General features: G+C 50.5%; 1 protein-coding gene across 1 annotated transcript; it reads right to left on the bottom strand.

The window, feature by feature from the left end:
• Positions 1–27,149, bottom strand: SPATA21 (spermatogenesis associated 21). The gene is made up of 10 exons (XM_055139875.1): positions 27,058–27,149; positions 16,843–16,897; positions 16,353–16,795; positions 15,715–15,803; positions 12,046–12,183; positions 11,592–11,663; positions 11,380–11,497; positions 2,417–2,592; positions 1,231–1,408; positions 1–488 (listed from the first exon to the last, which is right to left on the bottom strand). Exons 1-10 carry the CDS (start codon positions 27,147–27,149, stop codon positions 431–433), a joined length of 1,419 nt encoding a protein of 472 aa, XP_054995850.1. The 3' UTR covers positions 1–430.

Genomic DNA, 27,149 nt, shown 5'->3' with positions numbered 1-27,149 from the left:
GTGGTGCGTAGGTTGGCAAAGGGCCCCCTTCCTTGAGTGCCGCTGGGTCCTGGGGCTCGCTTGCCCTCCCTTGGGCCTGGCCTCCTAGAGGCCATAGTTTCCCCCCAAGAAGTTCCCTGATGTTCACTGCGGCTTTTCCAGCAAGTTAGAAGAGCGTGTGCCTACCTTGGTGATGTCCCATCCAGAGAGGGACACGGGGCATGGGACTCCCCCAAATCCTGGATGAAGCTGGGGTCCTGATTCTTAAGAGCCCAGTGGCAAGTGGCTTCATGGAGTCTTCCCTGGCATCACAGGCACGGAGGCGGAGGTTCTTGGTGTTTATTGGTTCACTGGGCCACAAGAGCAAATCCAGCAGGCATCATTGCCCCATGACCCATTCGTTCGTTTTCAGGCCTTGAATGGCTGCTCTGCGTTAGTGTTCAGGGTAGGGTCAGTGGGTCCGAGCCAGCACAGAGCTGAGCCACCTTTGCCCATCAGAGCTGTATTCCCTAGTGAGGCCAGGAGAGGGGGGAAGAGTGGGGAGAAATGAGACAGGTCAGTGTACTGAAGGGGAGGGGAACCTGATTACAGAAATGCCCTTTCATTGTTTTGTTTTGGTGCTGCTGGCTCTGCTCAGGAGTCCCTGCGGTGCTGGCGTCGAACCCGGACCTCCCACCTGCCAAGCGTGCATGCAGCCTTTTGCACTCTCTCCGGCCCCTCCGGGACCTTTTTATTCCCAGTTCCTGGAAGAGGGGTACTGCTGAGGACCAGGCATCTCTTGGCCCAGCTGTTAAGTGTGTTCCTGCTACTCCTGACATGGAAATCAAGCTTGGGCAAGACATACTCTGGCCCATAGAAGGCAGTCACCACCAGCCTAAGAAAGATTGTGTACCCCTTAGTAGGAAGACGTGAGCGGCCTGGTGAGTTGCTTCTCCCTTCTATCCATTCTCTTTTAGTAGCAGCAGATTCCCAGGCATCGTTTCTTAGAAGGCTGACTTCCCCTGAGGTTAGACCAGGGGCTTCATAAGATAGGGGGCAGGGGGAGAGCCGGAGCGCTAGGACAGCCGGTAGGGTATTTGCCTTGCACACAGCCAACCCAGGCTTGATCCCTGGCATCCTATATAGTCCCTTGAACCCCACCAGGAGTAATGCCTAAGTGCGAAGCCAGGAATAACCCCTGAGCATTGCCAGGTGTGACCTAAAGCAACAGCAACCTAAAAAGGGTGGGCTGGACCGGGCCATGATACCCACCGGCTTCCTTGAGAGCCTGCCTGGAAGAGGAGACTCCGGATGTCAGTGCTAAGGCAGGTAGTGGCACTTTGGTCCAACACGTATTGGCTACTCTGTTTCCGACTGATTGTCTTTGCTTCCAGCCGAGGGCAGAGTGGAATGCAGGGCATCTGGATACAGGGGCTCTGCAGATTGGTGCCTGGCCAGAGAGGAGAAAGAAGCAGAGGGAAAGGTTTCAGAGCACACCCAGTTTTGGGATGCTAGTGAAATCCTGAAATACTGCCTTGGAGTTTCTGAGCTGGAGGTGCTCATGGCATCCTCTGCAGGGCTGGTGGAGATCAAAGGGATGATGCATGGTGAACATTCAGATGCTGACCAGAGATTAAGGGTACTTTTTACTTGGGTGCTAGGGTACTGTATCCAGAGCATCCCGGGCAAGGCAAGTGCTCGCTCCCTGAGCTTCATCCCCAACTCACTAGTAACAGCCTGAAAGGGAGCAGACAGCTTTGTGATGGGTCCTGGCAAAGCCTGGTGGGCATGGAAAGCTACTATTCCATCGCTTCGCATAGTAAATGAATTTAATACTAGGGGGTGGGCAGTAGACTTGCCCAAGTTATGGAGTCCTATTTTTCTGCTTTTTGAGCCACACCCAGCTGTGCTCAGGAGTTACCCCAGCTCTGCACTCAGGAATTCTGACGATGCTCAGGAGACCAAGTGAAGTGCTGGGGATCAAAGCCAGATCAGTCGCATGCAAGGCAAACACCTTACCTGTTGTACTATCACTCCGGCCCCACGGAGTCTTCTCTTTTGGACACTGATTGTAGGGTTTTGACCCAGTTGCTTTAACTTCCTCAGTTTGAGTTTTCTCCTCTGTAAAATGGGATAAAATGCCATGAGGAGGGTTTGTTTCTCGTACATCTGCAAAGGGTCTGGGCTAGTAAGCAACTCCAGTGGTGCTCAGTAACAATAAATTAGGATCGCTAATCATGCTTCGTTCTCAGGCCAGGCTCTGAGCAGGAGAGGAGAGCCCGTGTAGAGGGTCTTTGACAGAGGGCTCCAGATGGTGGGAGCTTGGGGAATCGGACCCTTGACTAATGCACCTCGGTTAAGCCACACATCTCACCATCTCCTGGAACTGACTGGGGAGGTCGGAGCAAGAAGCCAGGTGGGCAGAGCAGAGCGGTACCCCCATGCCCACGGCTCTCACCATAGTTCTGCTTCAGCCGGCTCAGGACCTTGAGGACCCTGCGGTCTGGAATTTCAACAAGGGTTTCTTCCTGCTGTGGTTCCAAGGAAAGCTGCTTCCGGGACCGAAGTCGGCCTACGGCCAGTTCCATCTCTTGGGCCTTAGCGGTAACTTCCTTCAGCTTCTTCTGGTAATAGCTGGGGAAGTGGCAGGCACTCAGCTCAGCCGCTGCCTCCCTTAGTATCCTCTGCCCCTGCTGTCTGGCCATCTCCAGAGCAGTGACCCAGGCCCAGGAGTTGGGAGCCCCAAGATAAGGATCTGCTGTCGTTAACTTCCTGTGGCCCTGGCAGGTTATCGCCTAACTCTGGGTCATGTAAAGTGTGGGGAAGTAGGTGTCTATCCTGTCATTGAAAAGCACTTGACTTCTCTGAAAAGTACCAGACAGTTCATACTGTAGGCTTAAAAAGCAAGGGTGAAATAACAAGGTCCATCAGGTTAGTACTCAGCAGTAGGGCCCATGGAGAGTTGGGTAGGGGTGACCTACGATTTCATTGATTCACCAGAGGTTTCAGGATTTTATGAGCCAGCAGCAGTGACCTTGTTCATCTTGCAGATTTCAGCACAAAGGCTGCTCCAGAAAACCGTCTCTGTTGGTGAGGCTCCAAAGCCAGCCCTCTAACAAATGACCACTTAACCTCCCATCAAAACCCCAAGCCCTGGGGTGTAGGGTGTTTGCTGATTGGGTTCTATCTTCGGTATCCTATATGGTCCCCCAAGCATCACCAAGAGTAATTCCTGAGTGCAGAGACAGGAGTAACCCCTGAGCATCGCTGGGTGTGACTACAAAAGCAAAAAAAAAAAACAAACCCAAGCTCTCTTTCCTTCTGAGGGTAGGTGGAGGCTTGGCCCCAACTACTGGTGTTTTCTTCCTGGACCACATCTGGCAGTGGTTGGGGTCTGGTGTGCTCAGGGGATGCTTGCTGGGCCCAGGAGTCAGCTTCAGCAGCCAGCGTGCAAAGCCTGCTCTCCAGATGCTCCCCCTGAGTTTCCCCTCCCGCCCCTTCTCAGCAACTTCTGGGCATGGTCTCAGGTCAGGCGTCAGCCTCCTGCTTCTTGCCCTGATTCATGCACTCTATAAATACAGGGGAAGTAAGCCCCTGTGGGTGCCAGCCTTGCCCCAAAGAACCAGCATGTAAGGACATGCTCTCCCCTTTCCTCATAGTTCTGGGCCATCGCTCTGAGCTGCCTCAGATCCTGACTTAATAGCAACTCTCGTGTTTTTGTTTTGTTTTTTTAAATTGAATCACTGTGAGATACAGTTACAAGCATTCATGTTTGAGTTTCAATCATCACTATCACTGTCATCCCATTGCTCATTGATTTGCTCAAGCGGGCACCAGTAACATCTCCATTGTGAGACTTGTTTCTGTTTTTGGCGTATCGAATACATCACGGGTAGCTTGCCAGGCTCTGCCATGTGGGCGAGATACTCTCGGTAGCTTGCTGGGCTCTCTGAGAGGGACGGAAGAATCAAACCCGGGTCGGCCGCAAGGCAAACACCCTACCCGCTGTGCTATCGCTCCAGCCTGGGAGTTTCGATCATAATGATCAAACACCCATCCCTCCTCCAGTGCACATTCTCCACCACCAACGTCCCCAGTATTACCCCCCCTCCACTCTCCTACCCTCCCCCTGCCTCCAAGGCAGACAATTTCACCCATACTCTCTACTTTGGAGCATTATGGTTTGCAAAACAGATACTGAGAGATTATCACATTTGGTCCTTTATCTACTTTCAGCACACATCTCCCATCCTGGAATGATTCCTCCAACCATCATTGTCTTAAGCACTTGTGTTTTGAGCCACACCCAGCGGTGCTCAGGGTTTATCACTGGCTTTGTGCTCAGGGATCACTCCTATCAGGGCTCAGGACTAGATGGAATGCTGGGGATTGAACAAGGGTCAGCCACATGCAAGGCAAGTGACCTACCTAACGAGCTATCACTCCAGCCCCACACTTTTTTTTTAAACCATTTTGATTGATGTACCAGGATTTCTAATACTGTTCATCAATTTTCATGCATACATCATACCCACCACTATATCTACCACTGGAGAGCCTTCCTCCCACTACCAGTAAGGAGTACCACTACACTACCCATGTAAGTTCAGGTCTAGAAACAAAATCTTCAGTTCTCAGGCCTTTGACCTTACTGTGTTTCTCTTAATAGCACATTCTTCAACGACCACCTCCACTGTTTATGCCCCTTCCTTAATGAATTGTTCTCATTGTTTTAAGGATGCTCGGGGCTTGACTTTTTTTTCTTTTTGGTAGGAGTAAGGTAGATCTGACCCAAACCCTGAGGGCTTATTCCTGGCTCTATGCTCAGGGATCATCTCTGATGATGCTCCGGGGACCATATACAGAATAGGGAATCAAACTCTGGTCAGCTGCATACAAGGCAAGTGCCCTACCTGCTGTACTATTTCTCTGGCTTCTGAAAACATTTTCTAAATCAATTACTTAGGCAGGTGCTTAGCAGGAGAATCAGACATGAGTAAATATGACAATACGTCAGTACTGTTGGGTGCTGGGAGGAAAAAGCAGGGTATAGGGGAGTGAGATGGGACTACCTTTGCTCAGAAAGTCTTAGAGGACGTAACATTTGGATGGAAGGAGGAGAAAGAACAAGTCAAATAGCTCTGTGGGGAAGCATCTTCAGGAGTTAGGAACAAGTTTGCTGAGTTCTAAGACTAACAGAGACCATAGTCTCAAGCCTGGTGGGGAGGGAGAGGTAGGCATGTGGGCAGCGATCCCAGAGCCAGACCACTGGGGAGAGGCCATTCAGTTTTGGAAAGATGATGTTTACGCTGGGATCTATGCTTATCCTTAGGGCTTGGGATTATGGGTTTCAATGGACTACCTGCGAAGAAAAGGATGTCCAGAGGGATTCCTCAGTGTAATGGTGCTAGACCCCCATGTAAAACCTGAACCAGACAAGTCCATGTGCCAAGAGGAAGGCTGGGTAGGAAACACCTCTCTGCAAGAGCAGAGTGTGGCCCTCTTACAGCCAGAACTTGGTTGGTCTTTTGTTTTGGGTTTTTGCTGGGGTCCTGGAAATCACCCATGGGTCTCCTGCATGTCTACACTTCAGCCCTTTGAACTACCTCCATGTTTTAATTTGCTATTGCCTCTAAGAATAATGTTGAGCCTTTTCTCAACAAATATAATTGTGCATATTTGTCAACCATATTTCTTCTTTGATGAGGTGTCTTTTTGTTTGTTTTGTTTTGTGGGAGCATACCTGGCAGTGCTCGGGGCTGGCTCGGTGATAAGGGATCACTCCTGGGAGTGCGTGGGGATCATATGGGGTGCCAGAGATCAAACCTGATTTGGCTGTGTGCAAAATTACCTCCTATACTATATCTCCAGCCCTTTCAGTTTTTATTCCTTTTCATTTTTTTTTCATTTTTCTTTTTTTATTTTTTAGCAGAGGGAGTGAAATACACTTTCACCCATTCAGTACCTGAAAGGTACTCAGGGCACATTGGAGATTGAATCTGGGTCAGCCGTATGCAAGGCAAGGGTCTTAACCCCTGTATTTTCTCACTAGCCAAAGAATTCTTTTTTTTTTTTTTTGCTTTTTGGGTCACACCCAGCGATGCTCAGGGGTTACTCCTGGCTTTGCACTCAGGAATTACTCCTGGTAGTGCTTGGGGGACCATGGGATGCCGGGGATCGAACCTGGGTTGGCCTCGTGCAAGGCAAACGCCCTACCCGCTGTGTTATCGCTCCGGCCCCCCAGACATGTCTTACATAAAAGATTCTCCCAGTCTGCAGCTTATCTTCTCAGTCCCTTGGTATTTCATCATCTTTAACTAGGTTGACAATTGCATTGAGGCTGCAAAAGCAATGGCAGATAAAGCTGATCCTTAACCTAATTAAAGAAGTGACACCTGGGGTCAGAGTGATAGCACAGAGGGTAGGGAGTTTGCCTTGCATGTGGCCAACCCGGGTTCGATCCCCGGCACCCCATAAGGTCTCCCAGGCACCGTCAGGAGTAATTCCTGAGTGCAAAGCCAGGAGTAATTCCTGAGCATCGCTGGGTGTGCCCCAAAAAGCAAAAAAAGAAGTGGCACCAAACCCTGTCTCTGGATCCTCAGTGAATGGTCAACGGCAATGGCAATTTAAAACATGTCCTTGGTGAAACTGAAGAACGCTTATTTTAGTCAGTCTCCAACTTGAACTCATCTTTTGTGTTGGTGGGGAGTGCTAGTCTCGGTCAGGGCTCAGCAGGCAGAGTGTGTTCCAGCCCTGACAGCCCTTTCCTTCACCTCTTTTTGACATTCCATGCATATTCCTGAAAGCTCTCTGCTGCATCCTGCAAACTATATTTGTCTCAAGAAAAAGCATCTGGGGGGTTAGAGCGATAGCACAGCGGGTAGGGCGTTTACCTTGCACGTGGCCGACCTGGGTTTGATTCCCAGCATCCCATATGGTCCCCCGAGCACCGCCAGGAGTAATTCCTGAGTGCAGAGCCAGGAGTAACCCCTGTGCATCGCCGGGTGTGACCCAAAAAGCAAAACAAAACAAAAAAAAACCACATCTGTATGATTAATGTGTGAACTGAACTGGTTCCCTTTTTCTAGGAAGGTCAGGACATACCATCCCAGAACGTTCTACACCGGTGTATTGATTATTTTGTGTTAAAGCCCCTGAAAATGGCAGATACAAGAACAACGCTGGCGGTCATTTTTCAGTGAATAAGCTGGAGATAGAGAGCCCTTGGAAAGATACCCTCTCTGTACCAGAAAGGCCATTCGTTCCACATGTCGCGACCACCAGGGACTCCAAACTGGGACTGAGCAAACCCTGTACAGACAATCTTGCTGAAATAATGAAATAATGTTTATTTTATTTTTAGTCTGTCCATACATTTGTTACTTTTTGTTTGTTTGTTTGGGGGGGAGCAGAGGTTTCGAATATACCTGACTCAATGCTATGCTGGCAGTGCTGCGGGACCGTATGCGGTGTGAGGGACTGAACCCGGGTCGGCTGTGTGCGAGACAAGTGCCTTTCCTCCTGTACTAGCTCTCGGACCCGCAGTTATTTTTCGATGATAGCTGCTCTTTCTTTAGTTCTCTAGAGTGCTTCTGCATTCTAAGGCCTGGTTTTCTTTTTCTTTTCTGTTTTTTGTTTTTGCTTTTTGTTTCTGGGGCATACCTGCTTACTCCATGCATGGCTTACTCCTGGCTCTCTGCTCAGGGGTCACCCTTGGGCGGGTTCAGGGAACCTTATGGGATGCTGGGGTTCAAACCTGGGTCCACTGCGTGCTAGACGTGCTAGGCAAGCCCCAGGCCTAGGAGCTTCGGATCATTTTTCTTGTGAGGGCTCCTAAGCACTCATAGACAAAATTCATTTCCTTTTTCATTTGTATCCTGGGACCACACCCAGCATTACTCAGGTGCCGCTCTATTTGGGTGCCGGGGGACCATGCAGTGCCAGCGCTCTCAACCTCGGCCCTCCCGTGTGCAAAATTTGTGCTCCAGCCTGTTGAGTGCTCTTCTCCAGTCCAAACTTCATATGCTTCTCTCCTGTCAATCTTTCTGTTTGGGGGGCCACCGCCAGCAGTGTCTGGGGCTACTCCCAAGGTAGTGCTCAGGGTACTTTGTTGTGTTCAGGGGTGGCGCCCAGTGGTATGTGGGGTACCATATGGGGCTAAGACTCATGCAAAGATTCCAGAGTTTTGAGCTTTCTCCCCAGTCCCCTGTTACTCTCAGATCCATCTCAGTTGGAAGTTCCAAGACCAATTATGATTATTCAGTCCTGGGTAGTTGACAGCCATTTTCTTAAAAATGGATGAAATTAACCCATCCCTCCAAGGAAAATAACTAACGGTATTTGCTGCCTGCTCTAAGTTGTAGGGTAAAAAAATTCAAATTTTGGAAAACTTAAGTCCATTATCACGGATGTGTTCGTGTTTGTAGTTTACAGACATACAACAGAATACTTAGGCTTTTCTAACATTGGTGATATGAGCAATCATCCATAATGTATAAGTTCATTGACCATTTAAAACTACATTTTATACAATTAATGTCTATGTAATTATAATGAGTTATCTCAACTTTTGGAAAGTACACAGTATTTTCTAATGGTGATGCATGTTTCAAAATTAACCATGAAAAAAGATTTATTAGGGGCCAGAGTGACAGTAGAGTGGGTAGGGCATTTGCCATGCACACGGCCAACCCAGGTATGATCCCTGGCATCTCATACGGTACCCTGAGCCACACCAGGACTAATTCCTGAGTGCAGAGCCAGGATTGATCCCTGAGCATTGCCCGGTGTGACCCAAAAAGCAGGAAAAAAAAATCTATTCAAGCTACAGGATAGATCAATAATTCTTTATTTAAAAGAGCACAAAAATTCATTTATATGCTTTCAAATTGCACCTTGCAACTGATCTTAATACCATTAACCACTTGTTAAACATATCCTGTTGTTCATAGAGTTGCTCGAGCAGGCACCAGTAATGTCTCCATTGTGAGACTTGTTGTTACTGTTTTTGGCATATTGAATATGCTACGGGTAGCTTGCCAGGCTCTGCCGTGCAGGTGGGAATACTCTCAGTAGCTTGCTGGGCTCTCCAAGAGGGATGGAGGAATCGAATCTGGGTCGACCACATTCAAGGCAAAAACCCTACTGCTGTGCTATCACTAATATTTTTAAAAATTGAGCCAGGGAGATTGTATTAGGGTGCTTGCCTTGAATTCAGACAACTCAGTTCTCATCCTCAGAACCACATGTGGTCCCTTCAGGAGTCATTCCTGAGTATAGATCCAGTAATATCCCCCAGCGCAGCTGGTTGTGACCCAACATTCCACCGATAAGAAAAATTTCATATTATTATGAGACGATCCAATGAAAAGATTCACAAAATACTTCCTTTTTTCAATGTGGGTTTTGTGACCAAAATCTCAAGGCTCTCAAAGAGTGAAGGATGAGCTACCTCCCCCCAACTCCCTGCTCTTCTGGGAGCCTGGTGGTCACGTCCATGAACTGCCTCTGGCACCGTATAAGCTCATTAACCAGTCATGATCCATAAATTCATAAATAAATCTCGAAGGAGAGCAGCAAGTTGCAGAGATGCTTCCAGACCCCAAAGTCACCATCCAGTTAAAAATTTAACTCCAGGGGCTGGAGCTATAGCACAGTGGGTAGGGCATTTGCCTTGCATGTGGCCGACCTGGGTTCGATTCCCAGCACCCCATATGGTCCCCTGAGCACCTCCAGGGAGTAATTCCTGAGTGAGCCAGGAGAAACCCCTGTGCATCACCGGGTGTGACCCAAAAAGAAAAAAAAATTAATTCCAGCTGTATCACCTCATTTAAAATTTTGGAATTCCTGAAGCAACATCTCATACTCTATATCACTGATATACCAGGAGTAGCACACCACATAGAATGGGATGTAAGTAGAAAGTAACCAATTTCAATCAAGAAAATATTAACACACAAGACTTAACCTGTAACAATATGTTAGTAACCTCTTATACAGGGGCCTAATTGCTCCAGGGTGACATAAAACAATCTTCACACACTCCTAAGAAAATCTTTTTGATCATTTTTAATGAATTATTCATAATAAGCAGTACAGAATAAAGTATTTAGGGCCTGCTATTGGAGCAGGTTTGGGTGGTGGCTGGGAAAATTCAAAACAATGGTGATGTGAAGGTATAATGGTAGTGGGATTGGTGTTGGAATAATGGATGTAATAAATCATTATGAACAATTTTATAAAAATAAAATGAAAATTTTAAAAATATTCTCTTTTCTAATTACATGCTTTGTGAGGGCAGATTTTCTTCATAGAAAATCTTTGTTTGAAAAAACTCCAAACAAAACAACATATTGTACCAGATTGACTGCATAAGCAGAGATGAGGATAGCTATTCTATGCCAGACATCACTCAGATTTGCAACATTGTAAAATAATCTCATTCTTCTTACTACCTTTTTTTTGTGTTTTGAAAGATAATTTTCACTTGAAATGTTTTTATATTAACATATAATGGGATTGTTATTGATAAATAAATGTATTTTTAAATTTCTAGATTATACCAGGCCAGAAAGATAAAACTATGGGTAGACTTTGCATGCGGCAGACCCAGTTTCAATCCCCAGAATCTCATTAGATCCTCCAAGCCTGCCCGGAGTGATCCCTGAGCACGGAACCAGGAAAAAGCCCTGCGCACAGCTGGGTAAGTCAGTGAAGGGCCATTATGCCTTCATCCTTTGCTTCGAGCCCTCAAGTGTTCATGTGGTTTGAACATAGCATCTCTTCCTTAGGTCAGCCACAAACCCCACTCTTGCCCACATAGATTAAAGGGAGGCCCCGTCTTTTATGCTATCTGACCTCCAGGAAGACTCTCCACATTCCTTTTCTGGAAACCGTCTATGAGTACTACAAAAAAATAATTCCTCTTGGGGCTGGAGAGACAATACAGTGAGTAAGGCACTTGCCTTGCACATGGCCAGTTCAAGGTCCATTCCTGGCACTGCATATGGTACCCAAGCCCTGCCAGGAGTGCTCTCTAACCAGAGAGCCAGGAGTAAGCCCTAGGCAGAGCCAGGTGTGGACCTAAGCCCCCTCTGGACCCCCATAATAAAATAATTCCTCTTGTTCTTGAGGTTGCTAAGCTAGAAGGGTTATCAGTTGACATCAATCAATCCCACTATAGGAAAAGTGTTAAATTTGAAGCCAGTGAATGTAGAGGATGAGAAGAAATTTTGGTCTCCTGGATCCAACCCTTCCTGAGGTCCTGGCTAGTTGTGTGAACCAACCCATTCACCTTTTGCGGAAGTTCATTTTATTTGAATTTCTGCAACGCAAAGTCTAATGACCCAAAGTCCTTTGCTGCCAAAATGCTGGTGTCATTTATGTGTCCACAACCCCCCACCCTCCATCAGCCCCACTCACCTGGTGATCTCTTCCAAGGTTGCCTCGGGTAAGGCCAGCATTTCTACCAGCAGAGACAGGATCTCAAAGAACAGAGTGTGGGGGTTCAAGGGAGCTGTGTCCGTCAGGGCATTCTCTTCTGGGAACATGGGATGGTGACTACCATTACCACTGGGGTGGCCCTGGGTGCCTACTCCTCCCCCATCAGCCCCCTCCCCCCTCCCCCAGCTCACCCACAGAGGAGAAGAAGCGCCTGTTATCTGTCATCACAGTCAAGAAGTCTTTGAAGGTCACATGACCATCTCCTGTGAAGGGCAGAGGAACAAGAGGGTAGTAGGGGCCTTCCAGGCTGGGCTGGCTCAGCATTGCGAGCCAGGTATACTACTTAGCGTATACTCTCGGGTCATATCAGGAGCACCCTCCCAAGGGAATTTTAATATCAAAGATCATTTGTCAAAAGTGACTCCAAGATTGCCTTGGATTAGATCTAGCTAGCAGTCTCGGCCAGCTGGTTAGTTAGTTTAGGATCGCACCCAGCAGTGCTCAGAGGCTACTCCTGGTGCCTTACTAAGGGGAGAGGGCGTCACTCCTGGTGCATGGTGCCTAGGGACCATTGGTGCTAGGGATCTGGATCCAGCCTCTCGTGCACACCAGCAGGTGGACACAGAACAAAGCTCCCCCACTCACCGTCCACATCAGCGCTTATCAAGGCAGCCTCCACCTGGGTCGGCATCAAGGGGATGCCCACGTAAAGCAGGATATTCTCCAGGCTCTGTGCGTCCACTTCACCATGGCCTTTGAAGATCTCAAAGTAGCTGCGAAAGGCTGGGGTGGGGAGGGTATGCAGCCGAGTCATGTGGGGTGGAGGGGTCTCCAGTTTCCGTCATACCATCTTCATGCCCCTTCCTGCCCAGCATCCCTGCCACCATGGTCAGAGATGACTAAAAGTGCAGAAGTGTCCTGGTGTGGACTCACAGGCTCTCCTGTTCCATTAGACAGAGGCCGCCCAGCTCATGAGGCAACAGCTAAGCTAACCATGGGGCTGGAGCAATAGAACAGCAGGTAGGGCATTACACCTCTTGCTCGGGGCTGACCTGGGTTCAATTCCCAGCATCCCACATGGTGCCCTGAACACCACAGGGCTGAGCATTGCTGGATGTGCCCCCTTAAAACAAACAAACGAACAAATGAAAAACTACCACCAAAAATAAAAGCTAAGGGGCTGGAGCAATAGCACAATGGGTAGGGCGTTTGCCTTGCATGCGGCCAACCCGGATTCGATTCCCAGCATCCCATATGGTCCCCTGAGCACCGCAAGGAGTAATTCCTGAGTACAGAGCCAGGAGTAACCCCTGTGCATCGCCAGGTGTGACCAAAAAAAAAAAAAAAAAGCAAATAATAAATTTTTTAAAAATAAAAGCTAAGTAGCAGCCTCCTTCTCTTTCTCTATTATTTGGGGAAGAGGGTGGTCAGGGATTACTCCTGTCTCAGTTCTTAGGAATCGCTCTTGTCAAGCACCCAATATGAGGTGCTGGGGATTGAACCCGGACCGGCCACATGTAAAGCAAATGTCTTATGCCCTGTACTAGCTTGTGACCTCTCAACCCTCACTGCACCATGCTCACTCCCTAGCATTCCTGCTATGTGCCAGGCACCTAGTGAGGCTCTTTTCCAGCTAGTTTCTGCATTTAATGTTTATAGTAGCCCGGAGTCAGGCGTGGTGCTCAGCGGTAGAACGTTTGCTTCACAAGGGCGAGGTCCTGGGTTTGCTCCCCAGCATCACCAAAGAAAAACATTTTTCTACATTTTTTTTGAGTGGGGGGGTTGGGACCACACCCAGTGATGGTCAGGAGTTACTCCTGACTGCTCAGGAATTACTCCTGGAGGTGCATGGCAGATCATGTGGAGTCCTGGGGATCGAACTCATGTCATCCACAGGCTAGTAGTACGGCTGGACTACTACTCGCTGTACTATTTTTTTGGCGCGAAGAAAAAAGGTTATTTATTTATTTATTTATTTATTTATTTTTGCCTTTTGGGTCACACCCAGCAATGCACAGGGATCACTCCTGGCTCTGCACTCAGGAATCACCCCTGGTGGTGCTCAGGAGACCATATGGGATGCTGGGAATCGAACCCGGGTCAGCCACGAGCAAGGCAAACATTCTACCCACTGTGTTTATCTCTCCAGCCCCTCAATTTATTTTTGCAGTAACCTTGTAAAAGTGTAGAGTGCTTTTTCCTGCTGTGAAGATGAAGACAGGTTCTGCGTTAAGTGTCCAAGGAGAGAGTTCAAGTGGTGTGTCTAAGCATGCACAAGGGCCTGAGTTTGACCTCTGACTTCTGCCCCCAACCCCAGCACCTCAGATGTGACCCTATTGTCCCCAAGCACTAAGTTATGAGGCTTATACCATTGGAAGTGTGACTGAGCTCAGGAGCACGTTTCATAGGCTGTGGCCCTTATTGGAAATATGAGGGGCCAGAGAGATAGTGCAGGGGCTAAGGTGCTTGCTATGTATGTAGTCGGCCCTGGTGTGAGTCTCTCTGCATCACAGGGGCCAAGCTCCAATACCAAGCATTGACAGAGGTCACAAGGGCCAAGCTCAAATCCCATTAGGGTACTGGGGATTGAACCTAATTAGCCTTGTGCAAGGAAAATGCCATACCCACTGTACTATATTGCTCCAGCCTCAGGAATTTTTTTAAAAGGCCTTTGGGGACAGAAAGAAAGTTCAGTAGGAACCAGAGTACACACTTTGCCTGCATAAGGTCTGGGTCCCACAAGTACAACCAGGAGTGCCCCCACACCCCAAGTATTGAACTTGCCCCTGAATACTGCCAGTTGTAGCTCAAAAGCAAAACAATTAAGAGACTCTTTTTTTTTTTTTTGGCTTTTGGGTCACACCCAGAATTGCACAGGGGGTTACTCCTGGCTCATAGCATTCAGGAATCACTTCTGGCGGTGCTCAGGGGACCATATGGGATGTTGGAAATCAAACCCAGGTTGGCCGCCTGCAAGGGAAATGCCCTACTCTCTGTGCTATCACTCCAGCCCCAAAACAATGAGACTTTTGCAAGGGCACGTACATAAAGGAGATGCGGGTTCAGACTCTGGCATCACATAGTTCCCTTAGCATTGCTAGGAGCACTCCCCAGCCCAGAGGAGCCCCAGAGTACCACTGGGTATGCCCCCACCCCCCAAAGGGACACATTTGGTTTCTGCAAAGAGGCTGGGATATAGGGGAGTTAATCCACAATAACCCCCCAAACTGTCCAACCGCCACTTTGCCAATTCTACAGACAGACAGACAGACAGACAGACACACACACACACACACACACACACACACACACACACACCTGTGACTTGGTGGTCATGCTGGGGGCCAGCCTGTGTTGAGGAAAAATGGGTCTCTACCTTTTTGAACCCCAGTGGCACGTGGGAAAGGCCCCCCGAAAACTGGCTAGGGAAGTTGGATGCTGAAGGGGGCACTTTCAACAAGGTGGTCGACATGCACACTTGGCGAAGGCTGAGTGTACCAGTGTGGCCCGGGGGCACTGACTTTTGATGGGAGCCACGGGTGGGAGAGGATACATTCCTGGGGGCAGGGTGAGGGGTGGCCAGGCCAGCAGTGGCAATGTGAGACCCAGAGGAAGCAGTACACGACCCCTGCTCCTCTGGGCATAGGGCCAGTGGGAAGAATGGAAAAAAAAAAATGCGTGTAGGACCTGGAGTGACAGTCCAGCAGGTAGGGCACTTGCCTTGAATGTGGCCGACCTGAGCTCAATCCCTGGCACCCCATAGGATCCCCCAAGCCTGCCAGCACTGACCGTGAGCTCAGAGCCAGGAGTAAGCCCTGAGCACGGCTGGGTGTGACCCCAAAACAAACCATGAAAGCAGGCATATGCAAAGCAGGCTGGGAGGGCAGAACCCACACAGCGTTGCTGGCAGAGGAAGGCAGTGGGGAGCTATCCAGGACCAGCAGCTTTGCCAAGCGGTACGGGATGGGCTAGGACAAATGGGGTGCGAGGCAGGGGGGTGGGGGCAGATGGCTGGAGCCCTACTTCTCACCCCAGCTGCCTCTACAGAGGACCCCTACAGTGGGCTGCAGCTGGGGAGACCGCACTGTCTGCAGAGCTTTCTACCTTTGCAGAGGGGCAGGGACTCCGGACCCCAGGCGCATGCTGAGAGCCAGCTCCCCCCCCCCCCCCCGCCCCGACCCCCCCTGCAGAGGCCCCCTCCCCCTCTCCAGACTCTCCTGGATAAGCCACCCGCAGGGCGGGGGAAGGGTGCTCTGTGCACCCCACCCACCCTGAGATCAACCCTGGAGGCCTAGAGGTTCTGCCCCGCCTCACCCTCTTCCTGCTTAATGGTGAGTTGCTCCTCCAGCCTCTCCTCCCAGTTCTGGAACAGCTGCATCAGGGTGTGCTCCTCCTGCTCGTACCTGCAGGGTAGAATCGGGTGGGGTATGTGCCCAGGGACCCGCAGCTGAAAGTCACAGAAGGCGGGGTGCTGGGGGCAGAGGCAGTCATGGCGGGGGAGGCTGTGAGTCGGGAAAGTACGAGAGAGACTGGAGGGAAGGCGCCCATGCAGGGCCGGACAGAGAGTACTGGGGGCAAGCACCCCCCGTGCCGCTGACCCCGGTTCAGTTCCTAGCTTGTATGGTCCTCAAGCACGGCCAGGCGTCACTCCTGAGCACAGAGCCTGGAGCATTATTGGGTATGGCCTTACACGGAAACAAACAAACAAAAAAAACGGGCTGAGCAATATAGTACAGTGGGTAGGGTGTTTGCCTTGCACGGGACCAAGCTGGGTTCGATCCCGGGTATCCCCTAGGGTTCCCGGGGTGATCTCTGAGCACTGAGTTAGGAGTAAGCCCTGAATACCGCAGGAGTAAGTCCTAAGCACAGAGAGAGAGAAAGAGAGAGAGAGAGTGAGAGAGAGGGAGGAGTCTGAGAGGCAGGAACCGCAGGGTGTCTGGGGTAGCACTTACCGTAAGTAGTTCCTCTCGTCACTCTGGGGCAAGAGCTCAGTCCTCTTCCAGCCCACCTCCAGAGCGGGGATCGGCAACCCCAGCACTGAGCCCAGCCCTGGGGCTCCCATCGAGGAAGGGACTGGCGCCGGGGTTGGCAGCCGGACCCAGGGCGAAGCCATGGCCATAGTGGCCACCGGGGGGTGCTGAGAGATGAAGGGAGACAGGCTGGGGCCTGAGATGGGCACCGGGGTGAGGGCCCTGGCGGACTTCCGGTTCGGCAGGCCCTGGGCCCTGGCGGCCCTCCGATGCAAGGCCGCCTCCTCCTCCTCGGCCTCTAACAAGCACTTCATGAAGCCCTGCCGGGGGTTGCCGAGTTGCTGGGCCGCCGTGGCCAGCAGGAGCTCCTGAGACTGCTTCAGCATATGGACCAGCTCCCTCTTCTCTACCAGCTCCCTCACCTGGCAGGGACAAGGAAAGGGCATCTGGGAAGCCTCTGGCCGATCTAGGGCTCCAGGGTCCCCCCGCCACCCCCTCTCGAGGGGCTCCTCGCACTGCCCCTTGCTCTATGCTGACCCAAACCTCACCTGTTTGCCATCAGGGGCCCTTCCCCTGTGAGCCTCCCGACATCTGACTCAGCTCTGCCCACCTCCTAGTTCTCTGAGGTAAGTCTCTCCTGGTCCAAACACCTGGTCTCAGCACTACCTGTCACGCCTTCTTACCACAGGGAAGGTTTGTGAGAGGCGCCCTGACTATCAGGGCAGAGCTCAAGTACTCCCATTCTTTTTCTTTTTTTTTGGGGGGGTCACACCCGGCAATGCTCAGGGGTTATTCCTGGCTCTGCACTCAGGAATTACCCCCAGCGGTGCTCAGCGGACCATATGGGACGCTGGGAATCGAACCCAGGTCAACCGGGTGGGCCGTGTGCAAAGCAAACACCCTACCTGCTGTGCTATTTCTCCAGCCCCTTGAGTTCTCCCATTCTTTCATTCAGCGTCTTCTCCCCCTCCTGCGTCTGTCCCCAACCCCAGCCTCCGTCCTGCCACACCCTCCCAGCAGGCTCCCATCCAGTCCTTTCTCAATAACAGAGAGGCAACTCTTGCCACACACCCTTAACCTAAACTATCAGAACAAACAAACAAAAATATAACCCACCAACCCTGTCCCGACACTCCTTCAACCCCCACCCCAGCTCTCTGCTCTTCCTTTGGAGAAAAATCCCTGATCCGTGGTACCGCGTGATCCTCCGAACACCACAAGGGCAACCCCAGAGCACAGAGCTGGGCGCAGCCCTGAGCATCACTGGGTGTGGTCTCCAAACCCAAGCCAATAGTTCCTTGGAAGAGTTCCCCAAACTTAATCTCCTGTCTTCTCTGCTCAGGTTTCTGTCCACCTGTTCCGGTCAGCTTCTGCAGTCAGTCAGCTCGCTGCCCTCCCTTTGTGCTCCCAGAAGTTCCTTTGTGCTGAGGACAGCTGCACCTTTCTAGGCCCCCTGCTGTCACTGCTGTTCCTCGCTCACCTCCTTTGCAGGCATTTCCTTGCTCTTTGTGTTTGTTGGTTGGTTTGGGTTTGGGGACTATCCCTGGCTGTGTTCAGGGCTTACTCCTGGCTCTGTGCTCAGGGATCAATCCTGACAGGGCTCAGGACATCATATGTGGTACCAGGGATCAAACTGGGATTGGATATGTGCAAGGCCAAAGCCCTACCCCTATTCTGTCTCTCCTTCCTGATGCAGGTAGGTTAGGGAAGCCCCCCCACACCGCCCCCAATGATGGCAATGAAATTTCTGGAAGTAATAAAAACACTATTCGTAAGTCTGATCCACCTTGTGGATACAGAAAGCAAGACCTGATAAACCTTCACCAGCAATCCCCAGCAACGGTAGTGAGTTGTGTGTTGAAACATGGAATGTAATAGAGATAAGCGTAAACGAAGTGAAACTTATCACGTACAAGGGTGGGGACTGGGGAGGTGGGAGGGGACGGCAGATATACTGGGGGGATTGGTAATGGAAGATGGGCACTGGTGAAGGGAAGGGTGTTTGAGTATTGTATAACTGACATAATCCTGAGAACTTTGTAACCCTCCACTTGGTGATTTAAAAAAAAATACCTTATTTTTTTGAAAAAAAAAAAAAAAAACCTTCACCAGCAGCAGACCTGAGGAGACTGAACCCCTCCCTACAGAAAAGGCCTGAAGGAAATTACTGGAGAACCCTCAATTCCTTCCTTTCATCCGATTAACCCTAAGCTAGCCCTGACCAGACCAGAGAAGGCTGGGCCCATCCTCCTAGAGAAGACCCAGCAGGACCAAAGGTCAAGAAAAGGAGATCTACCCACTTAGCAACAACCCTAGTAATGGACTCTTATCTAGGTAGAAGCCCCATGTGGGGGCAGGTTGGAAAAACCCTATAAAAGCCACCTTGAACAAAGGAAGGGCACACATTTGCTGCCCGAGCCCATATCTGCTTGGGCCCACGTGGCCGAGCACATATGTCGCCCGAGCACGTGTCACCAGCACCTCCACTCTTGAGATGTGTACTTTCATGCTTTCAAGTCCAATGCTAGGATGCATGTAGAGGCTCTCTCTGCCCTTGGAAGCCCAGCTTCTCTCTTGAGCACATTGTCCTCCACTCTCTCCCACTTTCTCTCCCTTCTCCCCTTCAAATAAAATCTGTTTTACTTCACTGTTTGTCTACTGAAATTCTTTTCTGTGAGGTGAGACAAGAACCCAATAACTTTGGGTGCTGGGTGGCAGAGGCAGATTGGGAGAAAGCGACCATCTCTCTCCTCCCCGCTTCACATAAGCCACCCCACTTCACATAAGTCCCACCGACATCAATCCCCCTCTTGATTCCTCTCTAACAGTTGCAGAGACCCAGCAATTTAAATTTATTCTGCCTGTGATTCCATCTTTTTGTACAGTTACATTTTCAAGTCTGACTTCACTATATCCGTGGCATTTCTTCTTACAGAAGATTCTTACAAGTCTTCTACCCTCTGCTCCCTCAGCAGCACCCCTTAGTCAAAGTCCACAAGCACTTGCCAAGGACGTAGGCATTGAGACCCTGTTGAGAGCCTCTGCTCCCTGCTCCCCATTTCACCACCTCTAAAAATTGACAATCAGGGGCTGGAGCAATAGTACAACGGGTAGGGCGTTCGCCTTGCACGCGGCCAACCCAGGTTCGATTCCCAGCATCCCATATGGTCCCCTGAGCACCGCCAGGAGTAATTCATGAGCATGAGCCAGGAGTAACCCCTGTGCACTGGCAGGTGTGACCCAAAAAGCAAAAAAATAAATAAAAATTGACAATCAAGTTATTCATGCCTTTATCTCTACCCCCACCTTGGGTCAAGTCATATCACCATCCTTTGTCCAGTGCACAGACATGGTTCCACCTAAGTTTATTGTTCACCCAGCGATACATCCTGTTTCCAACCTATATAGCCCATATCAGCTCATCTCATGCTTTTTCTTTTCTTTTCTTTTTTTTGGTGTGTAGGGGGTATCACACCCAGTAATGCTCAGGACCTACTGAGCTCAGGGATCTCTCCTGGCAGGTATTAGGAGTGGACCATACTGGATGCTGGGGAACAAACTGAGGTCTGCCATATGCAAGACAAACACCTTACCCACTGTACTATAAGGCAGACATCTTACTCACTGTACTATACTTCATCTCATGCTCTTGTCTAAAACCCTCCTCTGACTTAGCTTTAGGATTTATTTCAGGCCCCTCACCTGTGGGTGTGCCCGGCTAGGAGTCCAATATTACCTCCCACCTTCTTCAAATTTGGCCTTCTCTGCCTTCTCCTGACTTTCCTGATGGTCTTATGTGGGCAAGTTCATTGGCCCCAGAGCCTGGCTGTCACTCCCCTCTCTCCGCCAGGACTGCTAGTGGCACACTTATTTCTGTCCTTCTGGCCTTAACTCTAATGTCCCACCTCTGACCACTGAGCACTCGGTCAGGGATCACGTCATCCACCTCCAGTTCTCCCCCTAGCCAGCTGACCACATTGCTGCTATGCAGAGAGCAGAGTAGCGATTGGCTTATTTGCTCCCGGTCTCCCCCAATGAGGTATCAAGTTCCGCTCACTCAGAAGTGAGTGCCCAGTGCTCTGAATGTGGGGATCATCCTCAATCCATAGGTGCTAAGTAGCTACTCTGATCAGTGTACTTGTCCCAGTGACATCCTAGGAACAACAGAAGCTGAACAAAGTTCTGAGTGCAAAGCAAGTGTTCGGCAAATGGCAGCTTGGAAAGAACTATACTCCAATATTCTAGAACCCAGGAGGAAGGTTCTACTTAGTTCCTGCCGAAGACCCTTTTGATTATTTTCTTGAATAACCAAAGATCCAATTGCTGCCAGATTTTAAACACACACACACACACACACACACACACACACACAGCGCAGTTCTCGAAGTTCTCTTTGGTGTGGGGAGGACCATCGGGAGGACCCAATGTCATTGTCATCATCATCCCTCTGGGGCCAGGGCAGGTCTGTCTCTGAGCATCGCCCATTCTTCTGGCACTGAGGTCAGCCTGGCAGGTGCTCAGCCTGGCTGGAAGATGACGCCAAGAGCCTTGAGTCTGTTCTTCCAATGTCTCAGCACCCCACATGCGGATTCCTTCCTCTGCCTTTGCTGTGCCCCTTCGCCTGGCCCCGCATGCTTCCACAGGCTGCAGGCTGGGCCTGAAGACAGCTCTCCTCCTGCATAATCCACTTCTCCTAAGCCTGCAGACGCTTCCTATGGCCACCAGAGCTCTTCACCATCCACCCCTACAGTGCACTTCAACACTCACACACCCCTGCAGTGCATGCTCACACTCACCTACCCTTACAGTACACATTCACACTCATCCATCCATCCCTGCAGTGTATGCTTGCACTCACCCATCCACCCCTGCAATGCATGCTCACATTTGCCCACCCATCCCTGCAGTGTATGATCACACTCACCCACCCTTACAGTACACATTCACACTCATCCATCCACCCCTGCAGTGATGCTCGCACTCGCCCATCCACCCCTGCGGTGCATGCTCACACTTGCCCACCCATCCCTGCAGTGTATGATCACACTCACCCATCCACCCCTGCAGTGTATGCTCACACTCACCCACCCTTGCAGTACACATTCACTCATCCGCCCATCTCTGCAGTGCCCCTTCACACTCACACACCCCTGCAGGGCACACTCATGCTCACCCACCTCTTCTGTACACCTTTGTATTCACCCACCCACCCCTGTAACGCATGCTCACTCACCCACCCATGCCTGCAGTGCATGCTTGCCCTCACACACTCACCCCTGCAGTGCATGCTTGCGCTCACCAACCCATCTCTGCAGTGCTTGTTCATATTCACCCATCCACCCTGCAGTGCACTAAGTCACACAGCCCTGCAGTGCTCACACTTACCCCCTCCCTAAGTTCATGCTCGCACTCACCTACCCCTGCCATGCTTGTGCTTACCCAACCCTGCAGTACATCAGTGCACGGTCACAGTCACTTGGAAAAAGGGATCCATAAACACCCCCAGTACTCCCCCAAAAAAGAATGCTCCCAGGTCAGTATTTATCTTAGGTCCCGTCACAAGCAAAGGGTGGAGGCACATTGGAACACCAAGTCCAAGCACCTCCTTCTAGTGCTTGAGGCTTCATATATGGCCTGATCCTGCCTTCGGGTCTCCTTGTCCATGATTTCTTGTCCATGAGATCCGTTTTTCCCAGGGCTACTCCTCATTCTGTGCTCCTCCCAATTCTGTATCTCTGCTTGTTCCAGACCTGCTGCCTGGGCACCCTTTATTTTTTTTGGTTAGGGGCACACTTGGCAATGCTCAGAGGTCACTCCTGGCTCTATGCTCAGGGATCACTCCTAACAGTACTCAGGGGACCATGTGGGATGCTGGGGAGCAAGCGAGGGTCAGCCATGTGTAAGGAAAGTGCCTACCTGCTGTACTATCACTCTGGCCCTAACTGCTCTTTCTAACCCGGCCTCTTCAACATTTCATCCACCTCCATGGTCTAGTGTCAGTCCTTCTTCATGTAGCCTCCAGGTAACTCCAGAGCCCAGCCCCTATGTCTCACCCAACCATGCTCAGTCCATCCTCAGTGGTGGGGCTTAGACAGCTTCCTGCTTTTCTTGCCCTTTCTGACCATAGAGCTATCGTGCTGTTGACTCTCAGCACACACCACACACACACACACACACACACACACACACACACACACACACACACACAACCCTGGAGGCAAACGTTGCCTTTCCTCATCCCACAGGATGGAGCCCGGGCTGTGCAGGTGTGTGTGGGGATGGGGGAAGCAAGAGATGCTGACACAGAGGGTGTATGTCCAGTTCTCATCTGACCCTGACCACCCCGAGAGAGAGAGAGAGAGAGAGAGAGAGAGAGAGAGAGAGAGAGAGAGATCACATGATTTGTACTGTTTGTTGATTTGGCAAATGCATAGTAAATACCTATTTTGTACTAAACATCGTTTTGGGCACAGCATATAAACTGGTGAATGAAACAAGAATGGCTGCCCTGGGGAGCTTAAGTCCTAGATAATAAATAAGCCAACAACTTCATACAATAACTCCAGCCCAAGAGTCATGTCCATAAACTGCCTCCGGCACCAAGGAAGCTTATTCACCAGCCATGATCCATAAATAAATAAAGACTCATAAACAAGTATCGAAAGAGATCAGATCAACAAGTTGCAGAGATTCTTCCGGACATCACAGAAGGCTGAGTTGTCCGAGGTACCCTGGAGGGGGCCAGGTGAGCCCAGCACCCACCCAAACAGTCCAGGCAGCCAAAATTCTCCACACTCCACAATCACTGCCATGTTCCTGGCTGGACTTCACTGCTTGGGATGAGCCTTATCCAGAAATTAATCTGTTGAAACTCTCAGGTATTGTGTTTTTCAACAGATTAATTTCTGTTTTGTATTTTGGGTTTTGTGACTGAAGTCTCCAGGTTTTCATGGAGTTGGGGATGGGCTACCTCCCCACATTCTGGAAGCCCCGGCAACATGCCCCAAAGCTGCCACCCAGATAAAAATTTACCTCCAGCTATATCACCCCCTTATAATTTTTTTTTCCTTTTTGGGTCACACCGGGTGATGCACAAGGGTTACTCCTGGCTCTGCACTCAGGAATCACTCCTGGCGGTGCTCAGGGGGCCATATGGGATGCTGGGAATCGAACCCGGGTCAGCCAAGTGCAAGGCAAAGCCCTACCCACTGTGCTATCGCTCCAGCCCCCACCCCCTTATAAATTTTGGACTTCCTGAAGCACATGGATGCCAACACTGATAAGCCAGGAGTAGCATACCAGATTGAGTGGATGTAATGTAGAAGGCAGCCAGTCTCGATTAACAACATATAAACACAGGCTTAACATGTAACAACATCTTAAATATAAACATAGGCTTAACGTGTAACAGCATCTTAGTAAGCTCTTATATAAAGGCTGAATGGCTGCATTGTGAGATACAACAATTTTCACTACTATTTTTCTAAGGAAACAGTTTGATCTCAATATCATAGCAAATTATTTATAATAAGCAATATAAAATTAAATACTGAGGAACTGCTATAGGGGCAGGCCTAAGGGGTGGTTGGAAAAATTGGAAATGATGGTAGGAAGGTACAATGGTAGTAGGATGGTGTTGGAATATTGAATGTCTGTAACAAATTCGCATGAACAACTTTGTAAATTAATTAACTAATTAAATGACAAACTGGAAAATAAAATAAAATAACTCCAGCCCGAGAGAGAAGTTTTTTTTTTTCTTTTTGGGTCACACTCGGCGAAGCACAGGGATTACTCCTGGCTCTGCATTCAGGAATTACCCCTGGCGGTGCTCAGGGGACCATATGGGATGCTGGGAATTGAACCCGGGTCGGCCACGTGCAAGGCAAACTCCCTACCCACTGAGCTATTGCTCCAGCCCCTTGAGAGAGAACTTTAAGCAAAACAGTCACGTGGCAAGCAACAGGCAACTGAGATTGGGTGGCCAAAGAGAGGGCTGCTGAGAAAATGTCATTTAGTTTGAAACTTGAATGACTCTAGAGAATCAACTCTGAGCTTGTGCACAGGGAGACAAGGGAATGAATGCCTTGGTATTACTGAACAAGGGGACAAAGGGCAGTGGCAAAAACCTGAGGAAGTGGGGTTGGAAGGAGGTGCTTGTGGACCTGAGGGATAGTACAGTAGATGAGGCTCTTGCTTTGCACTGGGCCAACCTGGCTTCAGTCCTCGGGACCCCACCCCTTGTAGGCCCCCTGAGCCCTGCCAAGAGTGATCCCTGAGTGCAGATCCAGGAGCAAGACCTGAGCAACATAGGTTGCTCCCCGCATAAAAAGAAAGAAAGGAGGGGCCTGGAGCGATAGCACAGCGGGTAGGGCGTTTGCCTTGCACGCGGCCGACCCGGGTTCAATTCCCAGCATCCCATATGGTCCCCTGAGCACCGCCAGGGGTGATTCCTGAGTGCATGAGCCAAGAGTGACCCCTGTGCATTGCTGGGTGTGACCCAAAAAGCAAAAAAAAAAAAAAAAAAGAAAGGAGGGCCAGAGCAATAGTACGGTGGGTAAGGCGTTTGCCTTGTACACGGCCTACCCGGGTTTGATCCCCAGCATTTCATATGGTCCCCGGAGCATCACCAGGAGTAATTCCTGAGTGCGGAGCCAGGAGCAACCCCTGAACATTGCCAGGTGTGACCCAAATAGCAAAAAAATTAAAGAAAAGAAAGGAAGAAAGAAAGAAAGAAAGAAAGAAAGAAAGAAAGAAAGAAAGAAAGAAAGAAAGAAAGAAAGAAAGAAAGAAAGAAAGAAAGAAAGAAAGAAAGAAAGAAAGAAAGAGAGAAAGAAAGAAAGAGAAAAGATAGGAAGAAAGAAAGAAAGAAAGAAAGGAAGGAAGGAAAGAAGGAAGGAAAGAAGGAAGGAAGGAGGGGCTGGAGCAATAGCACAGTGGGTAGGGCATTTGCCTTGCACACGGCCGACCCAGGTTCAATTCCCAGCATCCCATATGGTTCCCTGAGCACTGCCAGGAGTAATTCCTGAGTGCAGAGCCAGGAGTAACCCCTGTGCATCACTGAGTGTGACCGAAAAATGAAAAAAAAAAAAGGAAGGGAGGGAAGGAGGGAGGGAGGGAGGGAGGGAGAGAAAGAGGAAGGAAGGAAGGAAGGAAGGAAGGAAGGAAGGAAGGAAGGAAGGAAGGAAGGAAGGAAGGAAGGAAGGAAGGAAGGAAGGAAGGAAGGAAGGAAGGAAGGAAGGAAGGAAGAGAGAAAGAATACAGGGTGTAGGACATTTGCCTTGCATGCAGCTGACCCAGGTTCAATCCTGGCATCCCATATGGTCTCCCACCAGGAATAACTCTGGAGCACAGAGCCAGGAGTCATCCCTGAGCACCACTGGTGTGGCCCAAAATCCAAAAGGAAAGAAAAGAAACAGAGGAAGAAAGGTGCATACATTTTGCTTTTAACAGTGCAGACCTGAGCCTGTGTGCATGCTGACGGGAAGGAGCCTGCAGAAATGGAGAGAAAGCGTGGGGAGGTGGCAGGACAGGGGACAGAACCCAGAGAGTCGGGGGTAGAGGGCAGCAGCTGATGGGGCGGAGACCCCTGCTCACTGTCCCTCGGGGGAAGGTGTGGAAGGTGCCACTATGATGTGACAGCCGGGAGTACAGGGGGAGGGTGGCACAGACACCAGGACTCTGCCAGGGGCACTCTCCCTGGCTAAGTGAAGCCCTCAGGACTGCGCCATGGGCTGTATGCAGGCTCTGCAGGCACCCTGACCTCCCCAGGACTGACCCCTGAGCAGAGTCGGGGGTAGCATGTGAGCACTGTTGGGTGAGCCCCTCCCTCACACTCACACTCACACACACATACACACACACACACACACACACACACACCACAATAAGTGAAAACTGCACGTGGCAGAATACTTCCCTGTTGCCCAGGCATAGGTGGGGCAGTTCAGGGCAGCATCAGAAGGGCTCAGAGGCTCTTTGGGGTGAGTGGCAGTGACAGGGGCAGGGGGTGCTAAGGGGCAGGAGAAATCCAAGTGGGTGTGAAAAAGTCAACATCGTGGGAAGAACGTGAAAGTGCCACCGTAAGAGCATCCTTGCCTCCCCCGCAAGTGCACACACATACACACACATGCACACACATGCACACACATGCACACACACGCACCCTCGCCCCTTCCCCAGCCTGACTCAGAATCGGTCCCGTTTCAGCCTCTCCTGCTATGTCCTCCTGATCGGCCCCAGCCCCACCCCGAGCCCCACTGGGCTGACTTACAGCTGCGTCTGCGGCTGGATGGCTCTCCGGGATCTTGCCCCTAAACAAGAGGGACACGGGATGGGACTCAAGGCGTGGCCCTTGGCCCGCTCCTCTCTCTCTCTCAGACCCCCATGCACTCAGGGCCCCTCACCACTCAGCCCGTCCCTGCCGCCCGCCCTTCCATCTCAGGGAGGCGCCTCATACTTGCCCTCTCCTGTAGGGACGCGCCCTTTAGAGCAGGCGCCAACAGAACAAACCGTTCCATTCTGCTCTTAGAGCTGGGGCTCCAGTGGGGAAACGGGAGCCCAGAGGGGGCGAGCTGAACCCCACACCCCCTCTCCATCAACCAGGAGCAGCCAAGACTAGACCTGACTTGACTCAGCAGAACCGCAATGTTGTTGCACTCGGCATGGGGCGGGGTGGGGGGGTTACCTTTCTTTGGGTGATTTAGATGCCGGCCTGGAGGAAGGGGGTGTGGGGCTGTAGGCCTTGCCCTTCAGGGTGGCCGTGGGCGGCTGGGGCAT

This window comes from Sorex araneus, chromosome 5, assembly GCF_027595985.1.
Source record: "Sorex araneus isolate mSorAra2 chromosome 5, mSorAra2.pri, whole genome shotgun sequence".
Lineage (NCBI taxonomy): Eukaryota > Metazoa > Chordata > Mammalia > Eulipotyphla > Soricidae > Sorex > Sorex araneus.
The sequence above is the reverse complement of the archived record's forward strand: the minus strand, read 5'-3'. Positions and strand labels throughout refer to the sequence as shown.

What these genes read in the sequence shown, in the direction of transcription:
- SPATA21 (XM_055139875.1), bottom strand. Translation starts at nt 27,149, where the DNA reads ATGCCCCAGCCGCCCACGGCCACCCTGAAGGGCAAGGCCTACAGCCCC. An exon ending in GCGCTTCTTCTCCTCTGTGG is followed by an intron (nt 11,498 to 11,591) that starts GTGAGCTGGGGG and finishes CCATGTTCCCAG; the next exon opens with AAGAGAATGCCCTGACGGAC. An exon ending in ACCTTGGAAGAGATCACCAG is followed by an intron (nt 2,593 to 11,379) that starts GTGAGTGGGGCT and finishes CCACTTCCCCAG; the next exon opens with CTATTACCAGAAGAAGCTGA.